Source organism: Bos javanicus, chromosome 15 (assembly GCF_032452875.1).
Source record: "Bos javanicus breed banteng chromosome 15, ARS-OSU_banteng_1.0, whole genome shotgun sequence".
NCBI classification, from domain to species: Eukaryota; Metazoa; Chordata; class Mammalia; order Artiodactyla; family Bovidae; genus Bos; species Bos javanicus.
In genome coordinates this window covers 54295907-54319146 of record NC_083882.1, presented here as the reverse complement: position 1 = coordinate 54319146, position 23240 = coordinate 54295907, and the positions used below count along the sequence as shown (strand labels likewise).

The 23240-nt window shown below is 37.2% G+C and overlaps 1 protein-coding gene across 1 annotated transcript in view; it reads right to left on the bottom strand.

The window, feature by feature from the left end:
- Nucleotides 1-23240, bottom strand: part of RNF169 (ring finger protein 169) — a 90942-nt gene that overhangs the window by 54025 nt on the left and 13677 nt on the right. The window contains exon 2 of the mRNA XM_061380862.1: nucleotides 3276-3349. Coding sequence (XP_061236846.1) covers nucleotides 3276-3349 — 74 coding nt within the window. The remainder of the gene's footprint in view (nucleotides 1-3275; nucleotides 3350-23240) is intronic.

The following is a 23240-nucleotide window of genomic DNA, read 5'->3' as shown; positions in this document are numbered from 1 at the left end:
GCAGGCAGATATAAGTCAGATCATATTACTGGCTTTCCAACACACTTAAAATAAACCTAGGGTCCTTACCAGGCAACTAGGCCTTCTCTGCGGAGAAGGCAATGGCACCCCACTTCAGTACTCTTGCCTGGAAAATCCCATGGGCGGAGGAGCCTGGTAGGCTGCAGTCCATGGGGTCGCTAGGAGTCAGACACGACTGAGCGACTTCACTTTCACTTTTCACTTTCATGCATTGGAGAAGGAAATGGCAACCCACTCCAGTGTTCTTGCTGGAGAATCCCAGGGATGGGGGAGCCTAGTGGGCTGCCGTCTCTGGGGTCGCACAGAGTCGGACACGACTGAAGCGACTTAGCAGCAGCAGCAGCAGCAGGCCTTCTCTGATATGGCCCTCCTCTCTCTCACAACTCACATCATACCAAATCCCCATACTGCACTTCCATCCACAACTTGTACACTCAGTTCCAGCCAAGGTGTTCCTTTAACAAGGAAAACCTGTTTCCATCTCAGGGCCTGTGTGTTTGCTGTTTCCTTTGCCAGGAATGCTCTCTCCTCACAACTTTACTTGGCTTGCTCCCTCACCTCTTCCAGGTAGCATCTCAAATGTTGCCTTCTCTGACATTTTCCCTGATCCCTGTATTAAAAACAGTCGTTTTGTGTCTCAAGTTTCCCTTCCACTCCCCTGTAACTCTTCCTACCTTGCTTTATTAATATATATTAAATACTTTTTTGCTTATTTACTGTTCATCTTTCCCACTAGAATGGAATCTCCCTGACAGCAAGAACCTTGGGTGTCTCTTTCAGCATCATATCCCTAGTACCTGGCACACAGTGAGGACATAATAAATATTTGTTGAATAAATGAATATACACCATGATCTCATTTATACTGAAAAAGTGTATGTGAGTGTGTGTGTGTGTGAGTACATCAAAAATCTAGGATATACACTAAACTGTCGATGCTAGTTATCTCTGGGGAAGAGAGTGGAAAATAAAAAAAAGAAGAACTTTCACAGTTTGCTCTGCATATTTTTGCATAAAAAAGACAAAATTAGCTATAACACATGGCAGGAAGAAAATTTAAAACATATTTAGAAATATAAACCTATTTATAGAATCATAAAATTTAGACACTCATAGTAACCTCAGTAAGCATAACACTACACCATGGGTAGAAGGATCTATGATTAGCAAGAAAACATCTTTTAAAAGACCTAGAACCAGGGGAATAAAACTTCCTGATTACTTTTTATAGCCTTTATAAAGGTTTTTACTGTCATTTAAATAAAATAATAAAGTATACTAAGCAAAGTGTATTGTACATCAAATTAGTCATGAGTTGTGTAGAATTAATTTCCATCACTTGCTCAGTAAAAACTTTTAAATATCTCCCTTCCCTAGGGATTCATCTAGATAATTATATATTTGCTTTGTTTCAGAAAATATGCATTCTAAAAGACATCTTTTTTAAGTTTTTTAAGAACTTTTTCAAGTTCTCCATCCAAATGTCTAGTATCTTAATTTTTTTACTTTCTGGAGGCATATTTTTACATGTTATATAATTCATCCATTTCAAAAAATTCAATGATTTTTAGTAAATTTACCAAGTTGTGGAACATACCATAAATCAGTTTTAGAAACCTTTATCGCTGCAATAAAATCATTCATGCCCATTTACTGTTAACCCCATTCCCACCTCTACTCAATCAACCATTAATCTACTGTCTCTATACTTTTGTCTATTCTAGACATTTGCTATAAATAGAAACATACAATATGTGGCTTCTTTCACCTGATTTCTTTCACTTAGCATCTTTTCGAGGTTCATCTATCTGGTAGCACGTCAGTATTCCATTCCTTTTTGTTGCTGAATAATATTCCACTGTATGGATATAATTTGGTTCTATGACTTGGATTTCCATTTTCCAGATAATACAATGGTTCAAGGATAACTTGGGTACTTGGGGAAGGGAGGCAGGGAGACTCTATGGTTAAATTTATTCAACACAATGACATAGGTGAGTGTTTTTCAATTCCAATCCAGTTTACACAGAATGAGATTGTCATGGCTTCACTCAACATTATGCTATCAGTCACTTTTCAAACTATAGTTTTAAAACTATTTTTTCTGTCCCTCCCTCCTAACAGGAACAAAAGGATAGTTCCCCAAGGTTTATGTCTCTCTACTAAGGTTTATTAAAAAATCTCTATACTTACTATGCCTTCTGCTTTACTTCTTTTTTCTACCTCTGAGTCCTTATTTTCTCATTATATTCAAGCTGATAGCTTTAAAATGTCCATATTCTCCAAATCTATAAAAAGTTACATTAAAACTAAATATCTGCATATTCTGGAATTTTATTTAAGAGAAATCTGTGGTTCTCTTCATGTAGCCCCTGAGAACATTTTCTTTCTATGTAGAAAAAAGCTTTGTAACTGATTTAAAATGAAAAACAAAAAACTCACAACTCTAAGATAAAAGGAGCAAGTGGACCCATGTCAACATTTGACACTCGTTTAAAAGAAAAGATCAAATATATAGTAATTAAGCACAGTCCTTTTTCTCTTCTCTTTCTCTTTAATATGACCTTTCATTCAGTCTAAAATGCCATAGTAATGTTATTGTCTTGTCTCTGCTTTATGATGATGTCCGATTCAGATTAAGTGGATTATTTGTCTTTATAAAATATTAAACATTTACATGTAGAGTGATTATCTAATCATTATGATCTTAGGTAAGGGATGGTGGTTCAGGGAGAGGGCTGGGGAAGGATAATACAAATCTTACACTTCTTATAACCAGACTTTTTGAAGTCTTAGTTTTCCAAATGATTCCCAGACTATTAGCTTGAAAACATCAAAAATAAGATGATGTGGACACAGCTAAAAGCTTTCCCGATGGTAAATGTTCTCTAACGAGAAAATTATCCCACTATCCCTTTATCAGTCTAAGTTAGAGTTCTTAGAGAACACATGTAATTAGAGTAACCTTATAAGATAATGAAAAATAATACAAGCTATTATTATTAAAGGTTAAATGTTAGCTTTTAACTAACATTTAAATGCCAAGAACACCTCTCCTGGTGGCCAGTTACTGTGGCAGGTGTATGATAGGCCCTGTGAGCCACATTTTCATCTGTTTGCTATAATGCAGACAGGTTCTACTTTATCAACTTTAAAATTCCCTATTAAATCTAAGCTTCCACTAAGTACTCTTTAATGTCATTATTCCAATTTACTTTAAGAAAATGAATGGCATAATAATATGTATACTATACCTTTCTCAGGCTTTCATATTCCTCACGAAATTCCCCAGGCTTGCTTAATTTGATTGGCGCTCTGAATATAAACTCTGGAGAAATGAGAAAAGAAAACACTAAATTTTTAACAGAACTTTCTAGGAAGGAACCAAGATCTTGTCCTACATCATAAAGCACATAAAAATTGTGGTCATCTTCCCACAATTTGAAAATTCATTCATTCATTCAACCAATACTTATTAAAGGGTATAAACCAGGCACAGTCCTGAGCACTGGGGAGAAGCACTGAACAAATAAAGTCCTTGCTATCATGGAGGTTACAAAACTGTGGAGGGAAACAGACAATAAACACCCAAGTGTGTGTGTATAATACCGCTGATGGTACTAAGGGCTATGAAGGAAAATAAACATAAGATGGAAGGAAAAAATAGTACACAGAGTGGTCTGAAGGGTCTCACTGATAAAAGTAACATGGTAAAAGACCTCAAGGAAAAGTATATTTAAAGCTCTTAGTTCGGGACTTCCCTGTCAGTCCGGTGAGTAAGACTCCGTGCTTCCACTGAAGGAGGCGCAGGTTTGACTCCTGACCCGGAAACTAAGATCCCGCACACTGTGCCACTGACACGGCCAAAAATTATTTACTTAGTTTTTTTTTAAAAAAGTTCTCAGTTAAATATTACCAAGCGACATTTTAAATAAGCTAAGGTTTTACTCATACTGTTTCTTTCTACTTCTTTTTCAACCCTGCCAACAGATTACAACCTATAAATATTTTCAGTATATACCCTGATTTTTTTTTTTTATCCTCAAAGCCTTCATTGGTTTTGATCAGCCTATAGAATAAAGTCAAAACTCTTCAATGTCACTGAAGGTCTTCCAGAGACTGGTCACAACTTCATCTTTCTAAAGCACTGTCTCTCTCAACTCTTGACTACCTAATTCCAGTATACATGCCACATATTTCTAAACCTTTCATGTTGCTTTCTCAGCTGAAATTCTGTGTTCTTCTCTTCTCTATATATAGTTTTAAATCCGAGAGTCCAGGCCCACAAGAGGCACACAATACACATTGGTTATATAAAAAATAAAAATCCAACTTAGGAACAAATAAAAGATAAGTCCTAAATGCTATAAAAAGGAAGGAGAAAACACACGCTTCAGCCTTCTTACATGTACATGACACTTCTATACACCCCCATGTATATATTTAGTGACTTAAACATGGTATTTAAGACTTACTAATAACTCTACATCCATTCAGGTTGATAATATCTGTTGTAGAAAAGTGGGCTCCTCAAAAAGGTGACTTTCATCCTTTTTCAGTTGTCTCAACTACTTTAGAAACACTCATTTACACCAGAGAAATGTGGAAGATTCTTAGACAGAAACACTGGACCTAATGCAGATGCAGAAAACAGGAACTTAAAGCTGTACCAAACAGGAGAGAATTATTAGACCCAGGGCTTGGGAGGAAAACATTCCATCACCTTCATCCACTTAAAAAATAAACTCCTGATGACTATTTTAATCATATCTCTTAAGAACACTTCTAATTATAGGCAAATAGTGTTCAAAAGCAGATGCTCTAAAAGAGCAGTGGAAAGGGAAGAGAAAAGCAAACCCCTTAAGACAAAAAAAGGAAAATATTTTTAATCCATTTATGAAGAACTTATTCCTGAACAATATTTCATATACATTTTCTCAGTGAATCTTCACAGAAACTTTGCAAAGCAGGTATCATAACCATTTTACAATAAGGAAAATGAGGGGTTAATGACTTCCCCAAGACCACAGAACTAGTACATGGCAAAATTAAGAGAAAAAGAATTAAGGTATAAAGACGGAAACTATATAATGATGAAAAAGTGAATTCATCAAGAAGATACAATAATTATGAATTTGTATGAACCTACCACAGAACAAAACAATAAGACTATAAGAGAAACTAATAAATCCAAAATTATAGTAAAAAATTTTAACATATCCCAATTAAAAACAGATTAGGCAGAGCAAAGGTAATAAAAATACAGAAAAATTGAACAATAAAATTAACAATCTTGATTATGTATTTATGAATTCAATGAACAGAATATATATTCCTTAAAGCAACAAGGAACAATTAAAAACACACTAGGTCTCGAAGTTATAAAAACTGTCAAAGATTTCATATTATATAGACTTTGCTCTTGGATCTTAACTGCCATTTTCCAAGCCAAGTTCTGTAGCTACCTGGCTGATAACTTTAGCTTACCCAATATTCTTTCTCAATAAATTCCTTTTCTGCCAGAGTAGATTTCTACTAATAACAACCAGTGGGAGCGGAGTTTGGGAGAGAATGGATTCATGTATATGTAGGACTGTCCACCTGAAACTACCACAACATTGTTAATTAGCTCCAATATACAGTGGTTTAGTCGCTATGTCATGTCCAACTCTTGTGACCCCATGGACTGTAAGCCCACCAGGCTCCTCCATTCATGGGATTTTTTCCAGGCAAGAATGCTGGAGTGAGTTGCCATTTCCTTCTCTAAGGGATCTTCCCGACTCAGGAATCAAACTCTAGTCTCCTGCACTGCAGGCAGATTCTTTACCGACTGAGCTACCAGGGAAGCCAATATAAAATAAAAAGTTAAAAAAAAAAACAAAACTAACAACTACTAGCTGACTCTATTTTTCACATGGTACTATGAGATGATTCAGAAGCAAACTCAAAACCGGTTAAGGAAAAAAAAGAGAGAGAAGACAAATTACTCCTAAGAATAAAAATGAGCACCAAATTAGAGGTATGAAGTGAGTTTAAATCTCCAGTAACTATTAAAACAACGTTACAATGAGTGATCTTGCATCTGAATTGTTTTGCATATCTACAAGTATATCCATAGATTAAGTTGCTGGAATCAGAACTGCTAAGTTAAAGAATATGTGTTTTAATTCTGGCAGACAACACCAAATCCCCCTTCATAAAACCTGTACACACTTACAGTCCCACCAGTGATGCATGAGACTGCAATTTCCTCACACCTTTGCCAGCACAATGAGTGCTGAAATTGTTTAGCTTTACCAATCTAATTGGTGAAATTCTGCACCTTATGTGCTTAATGAATGAAACTGAGTACTTTTCATATATTTGAGTAATTTACATTTCCTTTTATATGAAAAGTATATACATTTCCTTTACTCTTGTTGGAGTTAACTTCTTCTTCCAGATTTGTTAAAGCTCTATGTTAGAAAAATTACCCTTGTGTCACATGAATAGCAATACTTTTCTTAGTTTATCATCTGTCTTGACTTTGCTTACAGTGGTGATTTTTGTGTAGTTATATTAATCAAACTTCTCCTTTATGACTTCTGCATTTTGCATCATATTTGGAAAGACCTTCCTCGGGCCAAAATATAGTAACAAATTCTATCACAGTTTCTTCTGGTACAAAGTGTAAGACTTTTCTCATATCTACTTTTAAAAATTCTAAATCTATATTTTTATTTGGAAGCAACATAAGGAGCATAATCTTATTCAGGCTTTGACTAAGTCTACTATCTAACACAAGGGACCAAAAATACTTTAGTGACAGACTAATAAAAATGATTATAATTTTTACTTACTGTTAGAGAATTTGTTTTCTTTAAAATAATTCTTGATGGCATTTAAAAGAAAATGTCCAAAGAGCCTAACATCTTTATTATATAGTGTAAATAATACAAAATTAAAAGCCTGATCCCAAACTTAGAAGCTTCCAAAGTCTCAAATAAGTCAGTCTTAACTTCCTCTTCTAAAAATCAGAAAAATACCTACTATGACAGCCAAGTATGAGGATCAAATGAATATAATGAAAGTGAAAACAGTGTAAACTATTTTCAGACAGTTGAGTGGCATGCAGTAGAACCTAATAACTATAAAACTGCCTCTGGTATTGACAAGATTAAGAAACGGTAGTTTGGTCTGGTTTATTTGCAAGTACAACTTAAGAGAAATGAAGATAATTACCCAACTGCTTTGATACATTTATTATATGAAAAGTTAAATTCACTTTGGGATACTTACTAAGAAATCTCAAAGTTCATATATAAGGCCAAGTAAGAACTCGGCATGCTGACTGAAATATTACTATGCCTTGACACGTTTGAGGGTAAAAGGTAATGACAAGGGCAGGATTAATTTCTACTCACCAAGACTAGTACTGATATAGATTAGCTTACTGTTGGATTAAGATTAATGTATCTTGATGCTTTAAAGATTAAAAAATGATAAACAGTCACTTTTTGCAACTTCTCCCAACGGGACTGTGCTGCATTAACTGGCATCATGCCCTAAAGTTCAAAAAATTACACAGTCAACAAAGTAATTCTTGAATACAAAAACAGTTAAGCATAAAAGGTCATGAACTGGTCCGATGTGACATTAACTTAAATATTTAAGCCTTTTCCTATTTTAATAATGCCCTCTAGAAATGTCAACAAGGCAAAAATAATTTTTTTCTTCCCTACTGGCTTGCAAAAAGAACATATTAGGTTCTGACACCTGCTCTGTCAATTAAGTGAGAGCATCTAGATATATCAAAGATTCTCTTTGCCTTGGTCTCATCTATCAAATGGAAATTAAAATACTGCTTCACAGGAATGCAGAAGACCACATTTAGTAGTAGCAGTAATCAATGAAGAATCCCTATAATAAAAGCAGCTAACATTTAATAAGAGCATCACATGCTAAATGCTACACACATATACACACACACAATGCAGAAAAGACAACAATAGCAGGCCTAACTGCCTATCCTAAGGCTTGAGTACAGGGTTAGCCCTTAACAGGTGCCTAGGAAGATTTCGGGAGAGTTCTCAGGCACCCTGATTAGGCACAGGCTCACTGTTACCTAAACAGTCTGTATAAACTATGTAGTTATTCTGAATACTTTTTTTCCTGATGGGATTCTGGAATTCTGAAACATGTTAGGCAGACAGTCCCTATATGATCAGCCCCTAATAAAAAACTTTGGGCAATAGGCCTCTAAGAAGCTTCCCTGGTTTGCACCGTTTAACACATGTAGTCACAACTTGTTGCTGGGGGAACTAAGCATGTCCTGTGAGAATCAACTGAGAGAGAACTCTAGAAGCTTATGCCTGGTTTCCCCTGGACTCTGTCCAATATTCCTTTTCCCTTTGCTGATTTTAATCTGTATCCTTTCACTGCAATGAATTATAGCCACGACTAGGACTGTATGCTGCGTCCTGGGGGCACTGCTAGTGAATCATCAAACCTGTAGGGGGTGAGGGGGGTGGTGTCTTGGAGCCCTCCTGAGACACATATACACAAGGCATGGTTTAAAATCTCTTCAGATCTCAGTTTATCCTGGAGAAATGAGATTAACTTCTACAGGCTTATCTAGCTTCATTGTTCTTCACTTTCTTACACTTGATAGGTATCATGGTTTTTACAAATTGAAGGTTTATGACAACCTTGTTATTGTCAGATGATGATCAGTATTTTTAAATTAAGGTATGTACATTGTTTTTTTAAACCATGATGCTACTGCCCACTTAACAGATTACAGTGTGGTATAAAATGAACTTTTGTGTGCACTGGAAAACCAAAAACTTTGGTTTTATTGCTTTATTGCAGTATTCACTTTATTATGATGGTCTGGAACCAAATTCTCAGTATCTCCAAGGTATGCCTGTAATAATATTCTTATCTCATTTTCATTTACTACTCAACAGGTTTCTCTAAATTCTGAAACACTCTATTATATAATGGGTAAAAATGCTATTAGGATTTAAGCTTACGTAAGTGTAGCTATAATATCAAAATAATTTCTTAGAAGCCTTATGAAATATGGTTTCAATCCACCTAGACTATTATGAGAAATGAAGCAGGAAAAAAGGTCAGAGAAATGAAAATCTCCCCTTTTAAATCAAAGTCATTTACAATGCCTCTTAAAGCTTACTGGAGAACATGTATACACTTAACATTTTAATTATACTAAGATATTTATCAGTCATGATTAACCTTTCAGGTTCCCTGAATTTTAGTACAGAAAGAACATTAATTTAACAACAGAAAAAAAAATAGTTCCTGTCTGCTGATGTGGGACTTAACTTTTCTTAATTTTCTCTTTACTTCCCTCTACCTTTCTAGAGTCATATCAACTCCCTCCACTCCCAAAGCTGAAACTGTGGTTGCAATGCCTGCAATACTATCAAAAAAGGAGAGCAACAGGAGAAAATCTACATGATTTGGTAAGGTGATGCCTTTTTAGATAAAATATCAAAGACATGATTCATAAAATAAGTAATTCATAAGACGGAATTCATTAAAATTAAAAATTTCTGCTCCGCAAAAGACAATGTCAAAAGAGTGAGAAGAAAAGCCACAGACTTGAAGAAAACATTTGCAACAGATGTATTTGATATAAGACTGTTATCCAAAATAAACAAAGAACATCAAAACTTAATCAGAAAACAACCTGATTTTTTTTAATGGGCAAAGATCTTAACAGACATCTCATCAAAGAAGATTTAATGTAAAGAAGACGTAGCGAACAAGCAAATGAAAAAAAAAAAAGGGGGGGGCCAACATCGTATGTCATTAGGGAATTACAAATTAAAACAAGATGCTGCTACACAATGCTATGCCTCAGCAGCTAAAGAATCCGCCTGCAATGTAGGAGACACAGGAGATGCAGGTTCAGTCCCTGGGTCAGGACAATTCCCTGGTCAGGAAGATCTGGAGGAGGGCACGGCAACCCACTCCAGTATTCTTGCCTGCAGAATCCCATGGATTGAGGAGCCTGACAGACACAGTCCAAAGGGTCACAAAGAGTCTAAGCGTGCACACACACACACACACACACACACACACACACACACACACTACATCCCTAATTAGAAGCGCAAAATCCAAATCTCTGACAATACCAAATGCGAGTGAGGATGTGCAGCAACAAGAATTCTCATTCATTGCTGGTAGGAATGCAAAATGATAGAGCCACTTTGGAAGGTAATCTGGCAATTTCTTACAAAACTAAACATACTTTTACCGTGTGTGTGTGTTTATGTGCATGGGTAGGTTACTTCAGTCGTGTCCGATTCTTTGTGACCCTATGGACTTATAGCCCATCTGGCTCCTCCGTCCATACTGGAGTGGGTTGCAATACAATCCAGCAATTGCAGTCCTTGATATTTCCCTAAATGAGTTAAAAACTTACATCTACACAAAAACCTGTGAATAACTGTTGATGGTACTTTTGGTCATAATTGCCAAACCTTGGAAGCAACCAAAATATCCTTCAGTAGGTAAATGGATAAATAAACTGAGGTACATACTGTGAAATTATTAATAATCAAAGAAAACTCAGCTAAAATTAGAGTAGGGACAGGCCTGTAGGGGGAGTGCTCATGCCTCTCTGTATCTGTCAGTTACTCCAAATAGGAAGGGCTATACACCTCTATCTGTGACAGAAAGGTGTTGCTTACTTTACTATCTAGCAAGAAGAAAAGTTCTTTCCACCCAAATCAACTCTACCAATCAGACATGCAGCAGCTCAACTGATGAGAAGCCTCCATACTTTGTACTCCCAGCTTCCTCCATGGACTCTGGCTATTACAGCCCTTCCCAACATCCCTCTTTTCCCTGTAAAAGCAAATTCCCCTTCCTTGTTCTCTGGATTTGCCTCCAGTCTGCCACAGTTTGCATATCTTGAATTTCAATTTTTCTGGCTATTCCCAAATAAACTCACTTTCACTGGTAAAATAACTGTCTATTATATTTGAAAGCTGATAATCCAGACAATGGAATATTATTCAGTGCTAAAAAAAAAAAATGAACTTTAGACACTCATGAAAGAAATTAGAGATGACCCTAATAGATGGAAGGATAGACCAGGTTTTTGGATTGGAAGAATCAATATTCTCAAAATGAATATACTACCAAAGGCAATTTACAGATTCAGTGCAATCCCTATCAAATTACCAATGGCATTTTTTCACAGAATTAGAACAAAAAATTCTAAAATTTATATTGAAACACAAAAGACCTCAAATAATCCAAGCAATCCTGAGAAATAAAAACGGAGCTGGAGGAATCTGACTCCCTGACCTCAGACTATACTACAAAGCTACAGTAATCAAAACGGTCTGGTACAGGTGCAAAAACAGAAATACAGATCAACAGGACAGGACAGAAAGCCCAGAAACAAACTCACACACCCAACTAACCTATGACAAAGAAGGTAAGACTATACAATGGAGAAGAGAGTCCCTTCAGTAAGTAGTGCTGGGAAAACTGGAAAGCTATGTGTTTAAAAAAAAAAAAATGAAATTAGAACACTAACACCATATAAAAAATAAACTTGAAATGTACTAAAGACCTAAATATAAGGCTGGACACTATAAAACTCAGAGGAAAATACAGACAGAATGCTCTTTGACATAAATCACAGCAGTATCTTTTTTGATCCACTTCCTTGAGTAAGTTAAACTAAGGAATTTGAGTGATTTATAAGGTGTTACTGTATGTCCATCCTTGGTAACAAAGCTACCATCCTGGTGAGCGACAGTGATAATGGGGGTAGCTATGTATGTGTGCGGGCAGGGATCATATGGAATATCTCTGTACGTTCCTCTCACTTTTGCTGTAAAACTAAAACTGCTCTAAGAAATAAATTTGAGGGCAGGGGAAGCACAGCAACAAGATGTCAAAAGAACCAGAAAAGGCAACATCACCCTCCTTAATCCAGAGAAATTAGTCCCAACGCCCACCAATCCCTCCACCAGAACCTACTGGGATTTTCCAAGTGTTTCAGTAGCACAGAAACAACCATTCACCTTCCTTCATCTCACAGAAAAGAAATACTAGAAACTATTTCAGGTGTCACTGAATGTTGAGTATCTTAGTATTTATAAATGAATCCAGTGGTGGAAATACTTTCTTAATGCCTGTCCTCTGACAACTACAGTTGACACTGGAACAACACACGCTTGAACTGCACAGGTCCACTTTTTTTTTTTTTTTCAATAAATACCTACTACAGAATCATATGATGTGAGGTTGAATCCAAGGCTGGCTGAATCCACTTATCCATCATAAAGCTACATATAGACTTTCAACTGTGCAAAGGGGTTGGTGCCTCTAATCCTCGCATAGTTCAAGGGTCAACTGCACCATGCATAAAAGGAAGAGAAACTCTGTAAGGCTATAATACCCTAAGAATGACAAGCACCCATGGTCAATGACCAAAGCTGAGTACTGACTGCATTCAGTCTAATGTGAACTGTAGGAGCAGCTGTACTTCCCTGATGGTCCTTCCTGAAAAGAATCTTCTCTAGGGTGGTGTGACTGGTTATTAATAAAGGCAAACAAACTATAAGACTGGTATCTTGCTAATTGTACCAAACCCTCAGGAATAAAGTGTCATTGTCAAAGCATCCACATTCAATACAAAATCAGAAAAAGAACCTCTCTGAACTATACTCAGAAGATACTACCCCAATAACTCTCAAATCCAAAGATACCTATGCTTGAGTTTTCATCCCTGTAGGTTCAATTTCTTATCAATGCAGCAAAATGAAAAAGAATAAAAAGAACTCTAGACTCAAAGAGTCCCAAAATCTAGAACCTAATCTGGACACTCCCACTTACTAATTTGTCCTTGGGCAAATAAAAAAATCTCTTTGCTAATTTCCATCTCTATCTCCACCACCAGCATCATTCTGATGACTGGCAGTTATGTAGTATTTTCACTATGCCAGGTCCATTTCTAAGCACTCTATGTATTTTTAACTCATCTAATCTTCATAATGACCCAATGGGGAGATGCTATTATCCCCATTCTACAGATAAGAGAAACTGAAGCACAGAGCATATAATTTGCCCAAAGCCTCACTGCTGTAAGTGAAAGAGCTATGATTTAAACTCAGGCAATCTAGCTCCAGAATCAGTGCTTTTTATTCATTATTTTTCATTACCTCTTTAATATAAAAAAAAAAAGAAAATGGGGAAAAAAAGCTGAACAATCCTATATAACAATGGGCAAAAGAACATATACAGGTGGTAGATGTTTTTTTATAGAAAAAAATAAATTCAGATGACATATTAAAACATGCTCAATTTCATTCATCTTAAGATATTAAAAACTTTTAATTTTTACTTATTTTATTATGCATTTTTGGCTGCACTGGGTCTTGGTTGCTGCATGTGGGGCTACTCTCCAGTTGCTATGTGTGGACTTCTCATTCTGGTAGCTTCTCCTGTTGCAGAGCACTGGCTCTAAGGCACTCGAGCTTCAGTAGTTGCAGCGCACCAGCTCAGTAGCTGCAGCACGTGGGCTCTAGAGTGTGTGGGCTTCAGTAGTTGCGGTGCATAGGTTTAGCTGCCCCAGGGCACGTGGAATCTTCCTAGACCAGGAATCAAACCCAAGACCCCTGCATTGGCAGGTGGATTCTTAACCACTGGACCACCAGGGAAGTCCTATTAAAAACTTCTGAAACAAAAGACTTTTATGTATTAGATTCACAAATATAAAAAAGAATTTGACAACGACCAGAGTTAGCATGGGTATTCATTATCTTAATGATAATACATATGTACAAAGATACAGAACAAGAATATTCCCTGCAGATCAATCACAATACTACAGAGTGGAGACAACCTAAATGTCCTTCAATTTCAGACTAACTGAATAAGTTATCAGTGCCTGGCATACAATGGATCCTTTTCTGTACTGTCTGGTTTTATTCCCGGGCTGGTCTCTTGGTTTACATGGTAATTTTTTTTAGAATCCCATCTACTGTGCAATGAAAAACTATAAAGGCTGTGGATGATATTACACTCCTATAAAAGATTCACCATGTTCTGTGACTGGCAGTCAGACTCAGAGTAGATCACTTCACAATCCAATCAGGACACGAGCTGATTCAAGGTTGGCTGCAGGCTTTGTAAAGCTTGAAAACATCTATCCTAGTTGGTAGCCCTCCCAGTCTAGGGTATTTACCAAGCCTGCCTTCCTTGGAGGGTCCTGAACTCTTTTCTCCTCAACGGTGAAGAAATGCTGAGACCGCTTTGCTTTTCATTAGCCTTCTGTGGAGCTTTTTAGCCTTCTACCCTGCACCAAGACTTTGCCCCAACAGAAAAAAAGCAGGTGGAGAGGCTGTGGAGGTGGGGAGATGCACCCTGCTTCTCTCTGGGATCTTGGCCTCTCAAGTTCTGGTTAACTTGGCAGCCCTGAACTATAATTTTTGTATCGCTAGCCTCATGAAGAAAGCGCTGCTGGATTTTTTGCTTCTTAATAGCAATACTCTCTCTTTGCCAAGAATCCACAAAAGTCTGAAGTCCTGGCTGCCTTGGCAACTTACCAATGCCTTCATATAGATCTTTTTTTTTTTTTTTAAGTCAGGCTTTTCTAGTTATTCTCAGCAGGAGTTTTGGTCTACTGACAGTCTGCTCCATCATAGCCAGAAGCAAAATCTACATTCTTCATAAGCAGTGGAGAAGACAGGGTATTCATCATGAAACCACAAACCATTACTAAAGAGGGAATAAGCAATGAGGGAGAAGACAAAAGGAGAGAATATTCTTTCGAGAAAGTCAAGAAAGGAATCCAAAAAAGGTAGGAATACATGTGGGCCAAGTCCTACAGAAACTTAAAATCTTACAAGGGAACAAAAAAACATATGTGAGTGAAACTACTACAGAATGTCCAAGAGTTATAAAACTGAACAGCTAAGTGCTGCATGAGGCAGAGGTGCACAAGAGCAAAAAAAGGCAACGCATCAAAATTCACCTTCTACAACAAAGTCTACGCAAGTGCAGAGGTGCACAGGAAACAAGAGGCCATTATCCATATTCATCTCAAGGTTACCTGCTTATACTACCCACCAAACTTCTGAATTACCCTCAGTAAGGAGAAACTAATGTTAAATTAAGCATTCCATTTAGAAGTAGGAAGGTGGAAACAAGGGGAGTGAACCACAAACATGTTCTAAAATGAAAGTGCTTTCCATTTTACCTGTATTTTCAGTTTACCCCTTCTAACTCTCCAAGAGTGCAGATGACAGTCAAGTGGCAACTGTCTTAAACTAACACAACTGCTTATTCCCAAGACAGTAACAATTTACAGTAGGCAATATGAAGAGTGTTTACCTGGAAAGAAGAGGAAGTACAGAGAGAAAGAATTAAAAGCTAATAAAATGTTCATGCCAGATTTTAAGGCTGCTTACCTAATACCATAATTAACACTACAGATTACTATTCTAATAACTTAAAGCCATGTTTTAAAACTATCCTTGGCAAAGAATTAATAAAATAAAAGTTTATTGCTCACATACCAAGAAGTTAAAAGATGTTTATAATTTTTGACCTAATAATTTCATTTTGTCAACAAAGGTCCATCTAGTCAAGGCAATGGCATCCCACTCCAGTACTCTTGCCTGGAAAATCCCATGGACGGAGGAGCCTGGTAGGCTCCAGTCCATGGGGTTGCTAAGAGTCGGGAACAACTAAGCAACTTCACTTTGACTTTTCACTTTCATGCATTGGAGAAGGAAATGGCAACCCGCTCCAGTGTTCTTGCCTGGAGAATCCCAGGGACGGTGGAGCCTGATGAGCTGCCATCTATGGGGTTGCACAGAGTTGGACACGACTGAAGCGACTTAGCAGCAGCAGCAGCAGCAGCAGTCAAAGCTATGGTTTTTCCAGTAGTCATGTATGGATGTGAGAGTTGGACTATAAGGAAAGCTGAGCGCAGAAGAATTGATGCTTTTGAACTGTGGTGTTGGAGAAGACTCTTGAGAGTCCCTTGGACTGCAAGGAGATCCAACCAGTCCATCCTAAAGACGACCAGTCCTGGGAGTTCATTGGAAGGACTGATGCTGAAGCTGAAACTCCAGTACTTTGGCCACCTGATGCGAAGAGCTGCCTCATTGGAAAAGACCTTGATGCTGGGAAAAGATTCAGGGCAGGAGAAGGGGACAACAGAGGATGAGATGGCTGGATGGCATCACAGACTCAATGGACTTGGGTTTGGGTAGACTCCAGGAGTTGGTGATGGACAGGGAGGCCTGGCATGCTGCGGTTCATGGGGTCGCAAAGAGTCGGATATGACTGAGCAACTGAACTGAACCGAATAATTTCTAGGAATCTAAGAAAATAATCTAAAGTATAGAAAAACTTTACATAAGAAGATTTTCATTGTAACATTGTTCACAATTGCAAAACAAAGACTGATTATAACCTAAATATCGAATACTAAGGGACTGACTAGGCTAATTATGCAAGTCGCTAGGCTGAGTATGCCTTATAATTTCAAACAAGAACATTAAATATGGAAACAGCAATAACAAATGGAAAAGAAATAGCAATATAATTATAGAAGTCACAAAGGGAGAAGAAAATGTTAGTGATAACATATCAAGTTATCATACGTAAGTGTGTAAGAATAATGGAAACCATAATCAGAGATCAGGAAGTTAAAAACGGAAGTGAAGTGAGCAATGAGGAAGAGGGAGGTGCCATAGGAAGAGAAAATACACCAAAAAAAGGCACGAGACTCTTCCCCCAAAGCACTTATTAATAGAGCTTATTAGCTAAGACAAAGTCATAAAAAGTTGTAAGAGATTTAAATAATTATAGAGACAATGACAGGTGCAAAGTCACAAAATGGAACAACTGCCAAACACATCTTACAAGCAAACGCGGCAACAGACATCAGTAGGAGCAAGAGAACAAAGCCTGGGAAGGAGAGGCAAGGCTTTGGGAAGGTGGAACGCAGCTGAGTCTAACTGGTAAAACTTAGATAAGTTAGAAGATGGAGGAAGAGCAATTCATGACCAAGAGCAAGCATGACCAAGATTTGTAATAACACTACTGAACTGCACACTTAAAAGGTAAAGATGGTAAGTTTCAAGTTATGTGTTTATTGACACAATTTTAATTTTTTTTTAAGCATGAAAGCTGGATAGTAAATAAATATGTTCTACTCGAGCAGAAAGTTTATGTAGGAGAGTGGTATAGGCCAGAAAGGGTAGGTTGAGGCCAAATTAGGTTAAGAAATCTAAACTCATCCTGTCAACAACAAGAACCATACTACCATATTTACTATTATTAATATAGTAAAACTATTAATAAACAATAAAACCTCAGTTATCCAGCATGCTTGGGGAACACAATGTTCCTTAAGTTTATGGGGTAACAATGCCAATTGTAACTATTTGGGCAGTTACAATACACAGTTACAGCACTTAACCATCCACACATGTCTGCCTGGTAACTTCCATAAGTAGAAAGATCCCAGGCTGTGGAGACCAACCAGACTCCACACTTATCAATGTGCACTCAGCACAATACAACTTGTCTAGCCCTCAGTTTTCCCAGTCCTCAAATAAATTGTTATAAATGATTAAATGACATGATTTAAAGTAATGCTTTGTACAATGTTGGATATATAACTGATAATTATTAAATGTTAAATACTTCCTTAAAAGGAAAAATTCTACTTAATCTTTTCAGGGATAGCAATTTCTCAGAATTGTAGGAAAGCAGACCAAAACAGCTGCTCAATTCTACCATTGCAGCATGAAAGCAGTCATGGGCAATATAAACAAGTATGGCTGTATTACAATAAAACTTACAAAATAAGCAAGAGGCTGGATCTGGCCTGCTGAATGTAATTTCCTAACCCTGGTGCTACAGATTCAATGTTGTGTCCCCCCCAAAATTCACACATTGAAACCAAATCCCCAACATGATGGTGTTCATTGATAAGGTCTTGGAAAAGTGAATAGGTCATGAGGGCCAAAAGCTCTCATGAAAGGTTAGGGTGCTTGTAAAAGAGACCCTAGCGAGCTCCTCTGCCCCTTCCACCAAGTGAGGATACAGCAAGAAGACAGGAGACAGGCCCTCATGAGACACTGAGTCTACCAGTCTTGATTTTTGACTTGCCGTACTCTAGGACTAAGAAATAAATTTTTGTTGTTTATAAGCCACCTAGTCCATGGTATTCTGTTGTCACAACCCACACAGATTAACACATCTGGATTACAGAAAGACAAAGAGAGTAGAATTTGCAAAAGCAGGTATTAAGTAACAGTAGAGTCAAAGTGTAAAATTCCTTGTTGAATCCAGCAATGGCCCAAACAATAATGCAGAACAAGGCAGCCCACACTGGATCAGCACAGTCAAAGCATGAGGCACACAATAAAAGAGATCACAGAAGCAAATGTAGGTATAGGAATGCTGCAGAGACGAAGGTCCGGCAGACCAAGGTAGGACAAGACCATGCGGCTGTCGCCATCACTATATCCACAACCACCCTGATAAAAATGCCTTTGGGCTTAATTTCCACTCTTAGAGTGTAGAATGTGGAACCATATCAACCTACATTCAAATCTACTACCCACTGGATTTGTATCTACCAGTATTTATCCTTGTGAAGCCTGTTTCTTCATCCATAAAATGGGAGTAATACCTACCTAACAGTAATACCTACCTTATCATCTAATCTTCCAGTACTTTCTTGTTATGTTAAATGGTAGCCTAACTGACCTGTCTCTAGGACTCTTTTTCTATCTCCAATACTGCTTTCCTAGTTCTTTACAGAGATCTGACCCTATCATCCTCCTACTTAATAACTTTCATTGGCTTCCCTCTGCCTCCAAGATTTATAAACAAGACCAAGACTATCACTCCAGTCACATTTCCACAACACCTCAATACTTTCCCCTTCCCAGTCTTCACACAATCACTGTTCCCAGATATGCCAGACCCAATCTCTCTCTGACTGTACATATAACACTTTCTCTTCCCTCTTTTTCACTATAATTAGGTCAAAGCCCTGTTTATTGATCTCTCTTCTGCAGGCCCTCGCAACGTTCTGCACTTAACTCAGTATTGGCGGGATTTATTATCTGTGTTATAATTACTGTGTTATAATTACTAATTCCTCAAACTAGGAAATTTTCTTGAACCCATGGGGATGATCTCTAGGTACAGTACATACAAAACAGTGACTTAAAATTGTTGTTGTTGAATGAACCAGTGATAAAGTGCTTTAATACCAGGACCACTTTGTACGAAGTTCTTTTAAAGAATTTGTTGTCTGAAAGAAGATCAATTTGTAAAGTTTTCCTTTATAATGAAAGCAAATATAAACTTTTGAACCTGCATCTCGTATGTCTCCTGCTTTGGCAGGTGGATTCTTTACCACTACTGTGACCTGGGAAGCCCAGGTAAACTTCAGTAAAGTCAAATTCAACTTCAAATTAACAGAGTCCAGTCTTTTGAGGTTTTACCATAATAGTTTTACAGAAACAAACACTAGAGGAAACACAAAAGAAATGGCAAAACATCAGTAAAGGGAAAATAGTTCCACTGCTATTTAGAAAAATAAAAACCAAAACTGGATAAAAGTTGTCTTCAGGCTGAAAAATTTAATTGTACACACCTCTGATGAGGAAGGCTGGCTTAATAGCAGTTCGTGAAAAAAAAAAAGAAGTTCTATTGCCTACAATTTCAGGATAAACAAGGCCAATGCAACTTTTGGCGGTATTAATAAGAATTTAGCATCCTGGAGCTTTCCTGGTGGCTCAGCGGTAAAGATTCTGTCTGCCAAGGCAGGAGACACGGGTTTGATCCTTGGTCTGTGAAGATCCCACATGGTGCAGAGCAACTAAGCCCGCACGCCACAACTACTGAACCTGTGCTCTAGAGCTCAGGCACCGCGACTACTGAGCCCATGTGCCACAACTACTGAAGCCCTCAAGCCTAGAGCCCGTGTTCCACAAGAGAAGCCACGGCAATGAGAAGCCCGGGCACCACAACTAGAGAGCAGTCTCCACTTGCCCCAACTAGAGAAAAGCTCATGCGGCAATGAAGACCAAAAACAGCCAAAAATATAATAAGTAAAATTATTTTTAAAATAAAAAATAGAACCAGTTGTTATATGCTTTTTTTAAAAAAAGAATTTAGCGTCCAGATGGAGAAACAGTAAACCCCACTGCATTTTTTCTTTTGCACTGGTCAGGCATTATTTAAAGCATGAGGGTCAATTCTGAGTGGCATATTTAAAGATGAGCAGAAGGATAAAGGAATCATGACATATAATCAAAAATATTTTTAAAGGATTTTTTAAGGACTTTTTAATGTATTAAACGTTTACTGAGTATCTAACACAGTCTAGGTACCATGTTAAGTGCCGAATACACAAAGACATAGTCCCTGACCTCAAAGAGTTCAGTGTAATCCCAGAGACAGACACACAAACAAGGAACTGAAATCCAGTGACATGACCAATACACATATTTCCATGGTGGCACAAAGGAAGGTAATCAACTCCTCTATGAGAAAGAAATCAGAGTACTTGTTTCACCTGAGTATAACCTGACAGAAGGATAAGAGGGAAGAATACTCAAGGCAGACAAAAGGTCAAAAAGGTTTCAAAAACCATTCTATATTACAAGAACTCTAAGTAGTGAAAGTGAAGTCGCTCAGTCGTGTCGGACTCTTTGCGACCCCATGGACTGTACCCCACCAGGCTCCTCTGTCCATGGGATTCTCCAGGCAAGAATATTGGAGTGGGTTTCCATTTCCTTCTCCAGGGGATCTTTCCCAACCCAGGGATCAAACCCCAGTCTCCCGCATTGCAGGCAGACACTTTAACCTCTGAGCCACCAGGGAAGACAAGTAATGTAGTACGACCAGAAATTTGGGAAAGGAAGATAGAAGACCAGAGAGATGAATTTGAGAAATTTAACCTAAAAATTTAGATGGAAACAATCCTGGTCTTTAAATATCTGAATACTGAAACTAAGGAAGAATCTCTTGATTCACTGGAAACTTAACTTTCAAACACTGGAGAGTAATGAGTACAGAGTCACTAGTTTGGGAGAAATATCACTATACATGTATAAGGTCTATCTTCCCCTGGTATTCTAGATCTCATCCCTAATTACTAATGATAGCGAACATCATTCCAGATGTTTTATTGGTCTTTCAGTTTCCCTTTTTTGTGAAATGTCTATTCAAATTCCCTCACCATTTTTCTAATGAGGTGTCTGTCATAATGATTTGTAATTCTTCATATATTTTGGACATAATCTTTGGTTAGCGATTACACTGGAAATATCTTCTCCCATGCTGTGGTTCATCTCCCTACTTTGTATTTTATCATATGAAGTTTTGATTTTAATATGACCAAATTATTAATCTTTTCCTTTATTCTGCATTTCTTATTTGTATAAAGAATTTTCCCTATCCCATTATAGATACTCTTAGTATTTTCTAAGTTTTATAGCTTGACCTTTTGCTATCCATTTGCTATTAACTTTTTGTGTATGGTGTGAAGTAAAGATTTTTTCTTTACTTTTTCTTTTCTTTACTTTTCTTTTTTTTCTATAAGCTAACCATCCACAACTGGAAATATCTTTGCCCCACTGATTTGTAATGCCACCTGTCATATATCACATTCAAATATTTGAGGGCATATTACTAGACTCTTCAATTACTTTTTTGGACCTGTTAACTATTTAACCATAGTTCAGTGTTCTTGGCCACTAATCATTTGTATTGACAAATTCCACTAAAAAAATTAAAATAAAAAAAAATCCCACCTATTCCAAGTGTTCTAGCTTTTACAATTAATAAATGAACAATAAATACTATCAAATGCTCTACTAAGCATCTACTGAAATGATCATATGGTTTTACTCTTAATTTATCAACATGGTAAATTACATTAAAGTCTTAATACTAAGCCGAACTCTCATTCCCAGACTACTACTACTTGATTGTGATTGTGATTGATACAAAAAAATTAGACTACTAGACTAGTGCAGATTTCACTTGGACTGGCCTCTATTATTCCTTTCTATATTGTCTTTGTGTGATTTTGATATCACACTGTAAAAGCCCCCTGAAATGAGTCTAGAAACATTTTTTATTCTCTGGAATGGTCTGTACAAGGATTATCCATCTGTCTATATCTGAATAACCTGTAAAACCATCTGTGCCTTGTTTTCCTTTAATAGACAGAATCATTTCCTGCTTTTTACTATAAAAATGTCTCAAATATTAGAGAGACCAGTACAATGAGCCCCAACATATTTATCACCCAGCTTCAACAGCCAATCCACTGTCAATCTTATTTCATCTATTTCCCTAATCGTGCTTGTCCTCTCTCCCCTTGAATGAATTATTTTGAAGAAATCCCAGACACCATATCATCTAACTTCTAAACTTAGCATGTCTTAAAAATAATGACTCTTTAAACTATGTAACCAGAAAACTGTCACATTAAAAATCGGGTAACTTTTAATACCAACATCCAATCGGTATTCGAAATCCAACAAATATTTTTATAGTTTTTCAAATAAGAATCCAAATTAGTCCATACACTTAAATTGGTGGCATCTTTTAATCTGCAGGTTTTCCTTTTTTTATTTTTGGCTGCACTGGGTTTTCGTTGGTGCACTCGGGCTTTCTCTAGTTGCGATGAACAGGAGCTACTCTGTTGCTGCAGTGTGTAGGTTTTTCATTGTGGTGGCTTCTGTTGCAAAACAGGGGTTTTTTAAAATCCTGATATTCACAATCATATTTTCTGCTTCATTTCTAATATTATTTATGCTTTCTTGCTTTTTTCCTTCATCAATCTTGCCTGAGATTTGCCTATAATTCAGAACCTATATTTTCAGTGAATTAGATTTGGGGTTTATTAATCCTCTTCAGCAGTATGTGAACCGTGAACTTCCAGATGTTCAAGCTGGTTTTAGAAAAGGCAGAGGAACCAGAGATCAAATTGCCAACATCCGCTGGATCATCGAAAAAGCAAGAGAGTTCCAGAAAAACATCTATTTCTGCTTTATTGACTATGCCAAAGCCTTTGTGTGGATCACAATAAACTGTGGGAAATTCTGAAAGAGATGGGCATACCAGACCATCTGACCTGCCTCTTGAGAAACCTATATGCAGGTCAGGAAGCAACAGTTAGAACTGGACGTGGAACA